Source organism: Abrus precatorius, unplaced genomic scaffold (genome assembly GCF_003935025.1).
Source record: "Abrus precatorius isolate BTA unplaced genomic scaffold, Abrus_2018 Scaffold9, whole genome shotgun sequence".
Classification (NCBI taxonomy): Eukaryota; Viridiplantae; Streptophyta; class Magnoliopsida; order Fabales; family Fabaceae; genus Abrus; species Abrus precatorius.
This window is the reverse complement of record NW_020874439.1, coordinates 7,842,649-7,853,667: the sequence shown is the minus strand read 5'-3', so window position 1 is coordinate 7,853,667 and position 11,019 is coordinate 7,842,649. Positions and strand designations below refer to the sequence as shown.

At 34.1% G+C, this 11,019-nt stretch overlaps 1 protein-coding gene across 1 annotated transcript; it reads left to right on the top strand.

Moving 5' to 3' along the window:
- The first annotated feature begins 307 nt into the window (after positions 1–307).
- LOC113849275 (TMV resistance protein N-like) lies at positions 308–8,832 on the top strand. Its single transcript, XM_027479052.1, has 5 exons — positions 308–892; positions 1,193–2,294; positions 2,564–2,839; positions 2,934–3,710; positions 7,977–8,832. Exons 1-5 carry the CDS (start codon positions 405–407, stop codon positions 8,412–8,414), a joined length of 3,081 nt encoding a protein of 1,026 aa, XP_027334853.1. The 5' UTR covers positions 308–404; the 3' UTR covers positions 8,415–8,832.
- Positions 8,833–11,019: the final 2,187 nt, after the last annotated feature.

The window sequence follows — 11,019 nt, the reverse complement described above, 5'->3', positions numbered from 1 at the left end:
TCTAAACTAGAGTAATTTGAGATTTTCTTTTACCTAAACATGTGAAGTAATTTTATCTATATTTATTTTAAATTTAATATTAATATTAATTTAAATTTAAATTTAAATTTTGTTATACTTTTTAATTTAAAGTTCATCGATTTTTTTGAAAAAAGAAAATATTTATTAACAATAATTATAATATTTACAATCATTTAAATTTAAAAATTTATTAAAATTTTTAAAAAATGTAATATATTTTAAATTATTTATTTAAAAACGAGGAATTATAAAATTACTTTAAGAAATTAAGTGAAATTAAGGTCGAACCCACTCCAGCGTGAAGCGTTTGCTACGATCGTTACACACTGCATTGTGCTTTTTAACTCAAAGGTCACTTCAATTCCTTCCATCGAATCGAACTAATGGTTTCCTCAAAATCCAAAAGACAATGGAAATACGACGTGTTCATCAATTTCAGGGGAGAAGATACTCGAAAGTGCTTCGTTTCTCATCTCTATGCAGCCCTTGCCAATGCTGGCGTCAACACTTTCCTTGACGACGAGGAACTTCGAAAGGGAACAAATCTTGGAGCAGGACTAAGGCAAGCAATAGAAGGGTCTCAGATAGCTTTGGTTGTTTTCTCCAAAAACTACGCTTCATCTGGTTGGTGTCTTATCGAGCTCGACAAAATCATTCAATGCCGCAGAAGTTTTGGGCAAGTTGTTGTACCCATATTTTACGATGTTGAGCCTTCCGATGTACGGAATGTAAAGGGTGCTTTTGGGGAAGCTTTGGAAACACTTGCACGAAAACGGGGCAAGGATAGGGAAAGCTTTAAGGAATTGCCCCAGTGGAAGAGGGCACTCAATAAGGCTGCACATTTGTCTGGTTGGGATGTGAAGAGTTTCAGGTAAATTAAAACTAGAAAAATGCTACAAATACACTTCCTAACGCCTTAAATTTATTGATAATCACAAAATATGTGGTCCACTACCTAATTTAATGGGTTTCATTGTTTTCCATAAATTTTAACCGACACTAATAACGGATAGAATATTAGAAAGAATGTGTTATATAGTGATGCCTAATAGTAATAGTGGTTCTAATGAGCTCCACTCATACTTTCTTGCTTATTTTGTTTGAAAATGATGCGTGGTTTAACTTGAAGCTTAAAATTATCTTAATTTATTTTCACTCTGTTTTATTTAAGCAATGAAGCTACAGCAGTGAACAAAATTGTCAATGGTGTTTTGACAAAACTAGATGAAACATTTTTGTCCATTACCCAATTTCCTGTTGGTCTTGAATCTCGTGTAGAAGAAGTGATTGGGTTTATTCAAAATCAATCAAGCGAGGTTTGTACAGTGGGGATCTGGGGAATGGGAGGATTGGGTAAAACAACAGTAGCCAAAGCCATCTTCAATCAAATTTATCGCAATTTTGAGCATAGAAGTTTCATTGAAGATATTAGAGAAGTTTGTGAGAAAGATAGTAGAGGGCTTATTCGTTTACAAGAACAACTTTATTCAAATGTCCTAAAAATAAAGGCCAAGAAGATACCCAGCATTGCGTCAGGGACAAATTTGATTGAGAAAAAACTTCGTGGGGAAAGAGCACTCATTGTACTTGATGATATCAGCAAGTCTCAGCAAATAGAAGCCCTGTGTGGAAAACGCAAATGGATGGGTTTGGGAAGTGTATTAATTGTAACAACCAGAGATGTACGCATACTTAATTTACTTGAAGTTGACCATATCTATGAAATGAAGGAAATGGATGAAAATGAGTCCCTTATGCTTTTCAGTTGGCATGCCTTTAGAGAAACAAGTCCACACGAAGACTTCAGTGAATTGTCAAGAAATGTAGTTGCATACTGTGGTGGACTACCACTGGCTCTTGAAGTCCTTGGATGTCATTTGTTTAAAAGGATAGAAGAAGAATGGAAAAGTGTGTTATCAAAACTAGAGAAAATTCCAAATGATCAAATACAAGAGAAACTGAGAATAAGCTATGATGGTTTAGATGATATGGAAAAGAAAATATTTCTCGACATATGTTGTTTCTTCATAGGCAAGGACAGAGCCTATGTTACAGACATATTGAATGGTTGTGAGCTTCATCCTGGAATTGGAATAACAACCTTGATGGAAAGGAGCCTTATAAAGGTTGAGAAACATAACAAACTTGGAATGCATGACTTGCTACGTAACATGGGAAGAGAAATCATTCGTCAAAGTTCACCACAGGAACCTGAGAAGCGTAGTCGATTGTGGGCTCATGAGGATGTATGTGATGTATTGGCAGAACATACTGTAAGAACTTTTCTGTATATACTACTTTGAAATTTCTGATCATTGTGCATGATCTTATCATAATCACAACTTTTCTGAAAATCATTTTGTTCTTTCTAATAACATTTGGCTAATAATCATGGGATTCGTTATTTAGAGAGTATCCGTCATTGATGTGCACTAGATTTTGCTTAGGATACAAATTCAGATATTTCATATTGCTTTCTACTGAGAAATGGACAAAGTTTGTTGTTTATTTTTTATATTTTCTATGCTCTTTTTCTTCACAGGGTACCAAAGCTATTGAGGGCTTGGCTTTGAAGTCACAAACAACTAGTAGACTTTGCTTCAATACCCAAGCATTTGAGAATATGAAGAAACTAAGACTTTTGCAACTTGATCATATACAACTTGTTGGAGATTATGGGTCTTTTCCCAAACAATTGAGATTGGTCTATTGGCAAAGATTTCCTTTAGAACATATACCTAATGACTTTTACCAGAGAAATGTAGTTGCTATGGATCTAAAATACAGCAACGTTAAACTAGTATGGAAGGAGCCTCAGGTAAATCTTACATGAATTTTACTTTAATGACAATAGTAATTGCTCCCACCATTTGCTTTTCTAATTCTTCTTTTGGTAAAAACAATTCATGCAGTTGCTGGATAAGTTAAAAATCCTCAATCTTAGTCATTCGAAGTATTTGACACACACTCCTGAATTTTCAAATCTACCAAATCTTGTGAAGCTGATTCTCAAAGATTGTTCTAGCTTGTCCAAGGTACATGAATCCATTGGAGATCTAAGTAATCTTGTTTTGATAAATTTCAAGAATTGTACAAGCCTTAGCAATCTCCCAAGGAGGATCTACAAGTTAAAATCTGTGAAAACTCTCATCCTTTCTGGTTGTTCAAAAATTGACAAATTGGAAGAAGAAATAGTGCAGATGGAATCCTTGACAACACTAATGGCAAAAGATACAGCCATAAAAGAAGTGCCCCATTCAATTGTAGGATCAAAAAGCATTGGATATGTGTCCCTTTGTGGATATGAAGGATTATCACGTGATGTATTTCCTTCGCTCATTTGGTCTTGGATGTCACCAACAATGAATTCCCTTGGTCATATTCACCCATTTTCAGGCATGTCATCATATATAACTTCCTTAGATTTGCAGAATAATAATTTGTGTGCTCTAGCCCTGTTGCTCAAAAGATTTTCCAATCTTCGATGTGTTTGGGTGCAATGTGGCTCTGAGGTTGAACTAACTCAAGAATTAAGAACAATTCTTGATATCCTATATGATGTAAATTTTACTAAATTAGAAACAGCAACACATGCATCACAAGTCTCTGATCTTTCATTGAAATCACTTTTGATTGGAATGGGAAGCTACGACAAATTCATCAATTATTTTACCAAGAGTATATCACAGGTTCATCTTTATCTACGAGCCTTTACATTTCTTTATTATTCATGAAAGGAACATGGAATGATTTTCCATTTGTGTTTTTAATCTTGAAAGCTGAAAGTTTCCAAAAGATCTCACTTTTAGAAAATTATATCCTATTTTCATTTCTATAATCCATTTTTTACTCATCCTTATCTCCATTACTTTTTGAGTTTATTGTCAATATTTATTTCTTTGTTTCTTCTTTTCATTATTTTAGTTTATAGATACATGTGTTTGCTTTTTATTAATTTTTTAGTACATACCTATAACTACAATTGCGAAAGAACTAGGTAGCTAGTTATGTTCTTTATAGCCACTAAAGTGTTGAAACCATCAGAATCTTTTGTGACATGTCCCAAATCCTCTGTTCTTTCCCTCTCTTTATTAGTCGGATTCCAAAACCCTTATAAATAAAATATGACCATAGTATCACCGTTTAAACAAAATATATGCGTAAGCAGTTCTTCATTATGCTTGAGTTGCAGCATTTTTATACTCACGAAGAAGTGATTTACTTGCTAGAATTGACTGTGTGCAGACAAAAGAATAAAATATGTAGATAATTAAAAATGGTATCTTTGTCTAGATTCCTTATCAAGAAAAAATTGATTTGTGACCTTGAAACTCTGCTCTTAGAAGTGATAAGATGTTTCTCCTTCTTCTTAAAACAAATATTCATAATCTTAAAGTTGTAGGACATTGAGAAATCAATGATAGATTTCCCTTCCTCATTTAACTTTCTAAAACTAAAACGATCATGAACCTTTGCAAATTGTCTTGCCTCACAACCAAGTAGTCAAAATCGAGATCTTACTTAAGATCGGAAAGGTTAGGGAAACACGTAAATCATGTAATCGTAACACGGATAGTAAGATCATCCTACTTAAAATACAAAATGATTTTAAATTCATATATATGCATAAAAATTAATAAAAATAAGACAAAATAACCTTAAATTACTAACAGCCACAAACTTACAAGTCACAACAATTCCAAATTCAGAACACTCCCACCAGCAGCATCATCCTGCCTGCTTCCAACTCTAGCAGCCCCTGAACTCCCATTACCCACCCTAGCAGCTTTTTTTTCACATAAAAGACTTTTGTAAATAACTAAACAGATTAAGAGTGTGTAACCTAGCAAATATCAGAAACTTGAATCTAGGGTCCCAAATAGTGTAGCAACTAAACCAAAGTAAGGAGTAGTTGAATCCATAAGAAAATGAACGAAGAGTTCAACCCAAAAGCAAAAGAACTGAATTGAACAATGCCAAACCCGGAAGTAGAAAAATGAAGAAGGGGTTTACAACTTTTGTGAGCATAAGAGCGAAAAAAGGGGTGGAAAAAAGTGCCAAAATGAATGAATTGAAGTCTTTAATCTAACGAGACAATGAAAATTGGGTCAGATTTGTTGGTTTTTTTCAAAAGAAATGAGTTCAAGCTGGATCAGAAAAATCATTCGATTCTATGATCTTACAAGTAAGATCTTACGATCCTACCAATCCTAGCAAAATGAGTTAGAGTGTGTGATCAAGATCACTTAGGCATGAGAAAATTGTAAATTGTACAATCTTACATGCAAAATCGCAATTTTAACCACCATTCTCATAACCAACATGGCCATTAAAGTCTCCACCTATGAAAATCTTTTTGATTTGTGAAATGTCTTGGATCAACCCTTCTAAAACCTCTCAAAACTTTGCTTTCAAAAGGGCATTTGAGCCAACTTGTGGAGCATAAGCAATTTAACACTAATGATATTAATAGTGTCTTGTGCAACTAATAACTTCAAGGACGTAATCCTATCTCTAGTCCTTTTAATCTCTACCATATTCTTTTGCGAAGTATTATTCACAGTTACACCTATTTCGTTCTTTTCTTTGACTTTTTTGGTACCAAACTTTGAAACATATAGTCAGTGCTGTCAAATAACGGTTATGGCAGATGTTAGTGGCAGTTTTTGCCCAAACCACCGCAACCATGGCAAAAAAATGGTGGATTTAGGATGCGGTGCCATGGTGGTTGTAATGCACATAGCAGCCATGGCGGAAATCTTTTCTCCGTTCTCATCTGCTTGTTTATCTTCTGTTAGGATAAGGACCTGCACAAGGTAGTTAAAATTCCGATTTGAATCTTAAAATCTTACGATTTTACGATTTTAAAAGTCTCACCGATTTAAATCGTGGATAAAATCCTAATTGAGTAAAATCCCGATTTGAATCATAAAATCCCTCAAATTGTGGGATTTTACGATTTCACTTCGATTTTGAAAATTTCTCGCAAAGTCTATTTTGTTGAACCCTATCGTACGCCTCTTTCATATATCTCCTTTTTATGGAATCTAATTTGCCTCTAGCAGCTTTGAACCCTAACATTGTTGTCAACATTCAACAGTCCTCCTAGTGCGTGCAACCTGGTCTGCAACTAAATCTATTGTTGTTCTTGCATCTTTTCTGTTCTGGTCTATTTTTTATTCATGTAAATGCATTACATTCTTATGGAATAAATTATGATTTGTGAGTGCTACGTTGTTTAAGTACTTTTACTGATTTGAAGCTTTTTTCCCTTAATTTATGATATTTTATATGAATAATATGAATTTATATCATATATATGAATTTTATAAAATCTTACGATTCAATTTACGATTTACGATTTTCACTCTCCTTTACGATTTAAAGTAAAATCCCGATTTTAACTACCTTGGACCTGCATACTTTTTTTTGGGGATTTGTGCATAGGACTAAATGGTTGGCCTCACTTTAAAGATCTCCCTTCCTCCATCTTTTGATGTACTCTTCATAAGATAATTGTCTTGCCCTTGAGGGAACCATATTAGCAAAACTAGATCTTGATGTTAATTGAGTTGTTTCCTTTCTTTCTCCTTGTATACCTTTATCTAAATGGATGGATGTGCCCAAAGTCGTCGTGTATGACCTTGACAACTCTTGTTCTTGAGTCGGACTTGGGGAGGCTACTAGTTTGGGAACACCAAATGAAACAAGACTCCCTACAACTAGGTATTGATATCCAGTCACTTGGGTTTGGTGTTGTAAATTCCCCAGCCCATGTTAAATCCTGAACTCTTCTACAACAGCAATTGCCAAGTCCATTGCCTGAATCACATCTTCAGGGTTGTGAGGTCTTACTCTGCACCTCATCTCTTGTCGCAGTTCTCCCAAGTAATATCCCAGCAATTTGTTCCCGTCATCTCTGTTGTTAACGCATCAAACTCCTGAATGTATTCTTCCACTGATGATTGCAGCGAAGTGCTACGTCACCCATACACATAACCCAAGTTCCATCCTCCAAATCTTTGAATCAAGGCTGCTGTTGGGTCCTCCCACCCCAAGTATGGAATCGGTTTTTTAAAGAATCAGACTGATGCGCTGCAATTTTGCCCATACTGATGAAGGCAAGCTGCACATTCTCTTCTGATTTTGGGTGATGTATGTCAAAGAACACAATCCATCGTAATGGATCAGTGCCATCAAAATTTGGTAATTCCACCTTCTGGATCCAATGTTGCCTTTCCACCATGTTTGTTTCTGATTCACCCTCATGTTGTTCTACCCTCTCATTCAACTTTGACCGCAGAGACTCCTCGTCCGTGAAATCCATTCCCTGTGCCTTCCCCCATTGAATTGTGTACTGCTTAATCCCAGCCAACGGTGCACAAGTTACTTTTGAGTCACCAACACTTTGGAATCCAACGATTCCATCCTCAATTCCAAAGCCTCTACCATTGATTCCATCTCTCAATCAACACAAATCCAGCAGGTCAGACCAATTGTTAGGAACCTGGAGAAAATAAAATGAAAAGTAGAGAAGAATTATAGAAACACAACTTTATTGAAGAACAAAACAGAAAATGAATAAAATTCTCGCCAAGGGTTTCCCCTTCACAAAGGATATCTCCTATCAATTTCACTCTACACTTTATCCAATCTGATTTCTCCTATTTATAGCTAATCTTTCCTAACTAATTGACCAGTGCAACTAACTAGTGACTAATACCTGTCCTTATTCAACTGGCTAGTGCAACTAACTAACAATTAATAACTGCCCTTTTGCACTCTCGTTATATAGCTTGACAAATAGAATATTTTAATTAGTTATCATATCTATATATTCTTTTATTTAGTACCTTATCCATCTTCTTTTATTATTGAAATGACAAAGAAATGGCACAAAATTGTCCATTTGAATAGCACAACCGCACAATTACTAAGGTTTTGTTCTGATACAGGAATTAACTATCAATAGGTTTGCTGATCATATTCTCCCGGGCGACAATTATCCATATTGGTTAACCCATACAGGTGAAGGACATTCAGTGTATTTCAAAGTACCTAATGTTGGTGATTGTGACCTGAAGGGAATGACTCTGTGTATTATTTATTCGTCTACGCTAAAATATGTGATAGCTGAATTTCGAACAAGTGTCTTGATAATTAATTACACGAAGTGCACCATCCATATATGCAAGCAAGACCCAACAATTTCCTTTAATGACGAAGACTGGAAAGTCATAGCACGAAATCTAGCTCCTGGTAACAAAGTAGAAATTATTGTAGATGCTGAACCTGGATTCATGATCAAGAAGATAGCGGTCTATCTATTGTATGGTGAATCAATTGATGTGAGAAGTCATCCTTCCCCAAAGCTAAAGAAGATGCGTTTGTAAGACTTGTAAAGAAAATGAGAATGTGTAGGATTGAATCTCAATAGATGTTTCCACCATTTGGGTCAGGCATCCCACATCAGATAATATAGGATTGCCTTGCTGAATTTTACCATTCTCCATGGATGGCCATTTGGAAACAACCAGGACGTATAAAGGATTAGCGTCAACCCTTTTGATTTCCTACTCATGTTTGGCAAGAGCGTTCAGTCGACTTCGAGACTGGGCTCCCATAATCATATGGTAGACATTCTATTCTGGTAGTTTTGGTTAGACTAATAAAATCGCCCCATTTCATTCCTTTGAGCCATCACTATTCAGCTAAGGACGTCGTAGTTAGGAACTAATTTGAAGTTTCTTTTCAGTATATTATCCACAAACTGATGACCTAGCAGAGGTCATTAATCACACGATCAATATTAGAATATATTATACAAATTTTAAAAGGGATAAAATATAAAACAAAACAAATATCAATTGTAACTCTTAAGAATAAGTTTAAGATTTTAATTATAATAAAATTTTATTTAAATGAAAAACATTTATTTTTGCTTTTATAACTTTAATATAATGTATTTATTATTTTTCAATTAATTTTTTTTAGTTTTAAATGTTTAAATATCTAAGGTTTACACAATTCTATAAAATAAAATAATTTTTTTTTATAGTCGATAAGCAAGCGTGTATTTTTATTTTTATTTTTATTAACAAAAGTCAACTTAAAAACTTATATTAATAATATTTGTATTTTATATGTATATCTTTTATTGTACATTCAAATAAATGAATAAAGTATTAATATTAATATTTTTATAATAAATTTTATAAAATATTTTAAAAATACTTTTCTTAAAAAGAAAATTAGGATATGAAATTATATTGTGTATAAGTTTGCTTAAATATATAACTTTTAGTTTTATACAAATTTGCAATTTTAAAAATTTTGAAGATATGACATATTTATGTTTTAGTCTTTATACAAACTATTTTTCTTTTTATGTTTTGTTCATTCTCACCTAACGTCATTAACAAGTGTGATAATCATTATAAATAAAGTGAGTAAGATGTTTAATACCATGAATACAAATACAAACACTATTTAAATTCACCCATGACCTTACCAAAAAGCTGTATTCGAATTGCTGCAGACAAAATAGAAAATCTGATTGAATATACATATGTTCCTGAAGATGCTTAACTCCATGAATCCATAGCTCTTTTGTTAAGCCCCTACAATGTGTTTAGAAGAAAAAAAATTCTTGCCAACAGGATGAACTTGCTGATTCTCAAAAAACAATCTCCTATTAAGCAAAACGTCCAGTCTATCAGAATGAACTAGTGTGAATTACCAGCTACTTCAGAAGAACAATATGTTGATCTTAAAATTCCTAAAATGTTCATTAATCACTGGAGAACTGAAGGATATACTTCTCTACACTTTGAAGTAATTAGATTAGTCCTATCACTACATGGTAGGAAAAATCTACCTGTTACAGCTTGACTTGCTCTTCTTGACACTACTTATATTCATTATGAGCATGTTGTTATAACACCTTAAATTTAATTTCAAAATAACAAATTTCACAAAATGTGAATAATAAAATATTCATTTTAAATAGACTTTTCCAACGCATAGTTTAGACAAAGTATTTCAAAATAATAAAGGTTTACAAATTTTAATCAAGTAACTGTTACAGGACTAACCCAAATACATCATATTTTCAAAATAAAATCTAAATCCTATAGCAATATCATTCATTCCTTCGCTGAGCTCGATGCTGATCGTCTTGGTCACCTGAGAAATAAATATAAGGGTAAGTACTCTACACTGTCCAACACAAGCAAGCATAGAGAATAACCTCACACACACTTCACATAATTTCTAACACATTTTACACAAATATAATCAATTACAAACAACACTTTCCATTCAATTTATTTTAATTCACAACCGATGTACTCACTGCACCAACAACATTTTACACATACACGTGTACTCACTACACGTAGCCATGCTCACTGTGATATTATGATCACAGTTTCACCTCATGGATGGTCGCCGGTTGCCTTGGCCTCACAGATACAAAGTGTGCGGTCACAAGTTACTCGACAAAGGTGTTGGTCAAAAGTCTAGTCAAGAGAAGAGTGTGCGGCCGATAGTGCACCCACGCTCACTGTTAGTGTCACCACCACCCTTTCTTCTCCAAGGTATTTCTATCGTCCCCATCTTCCACACCTCCAGTGTATCACTGAACCATTCAGAGCATATTCACAACCGTATTTAACATGCCATTTTACACCCATCTTAGCCACATACAACATTCATATTCGCATACGGTACACAGGCCTATATTCATTCACAGTACACAACACATGTACCCATTTTCATTCACATTGCATTCCATACACACAATTTCTAGTTACAATCCACATCACAAATCAACCATTTCAGTACACATAATATCAATCGACATCTAACACGCCATGTCCAACATGTGAAACTCATCGAAACACACATATTCCCACATCCAATCTCAACCACATTACAACATATAGTGAATAAATGGATTTCCAAACAAAGTGAGATAGTGTGGAGTCTTCCCTGACC

Coding starts and splice junctions, on each gene's coding strand:
- LOC113849275 (XM_027479052.1), top strand. CDS start 405: ATGGTTTCCTCAAAATCCAAAAGACAATGGAAATACGACGTGTTCATC. Junction 893..1,192: donor TGGGATGTGAAGAGTTTCAG/GTAAATTAAAAC, acceptor GTTTTATTTAAG/CAATGAAGCTACAGCAGTGA. Junction 3,711..7,976: donor TTACCAAGAGTATATCACAG/GTTCATCTTTAT, acceptor GTTCTGATACAG/GAATTAACTATCAATAGGTT.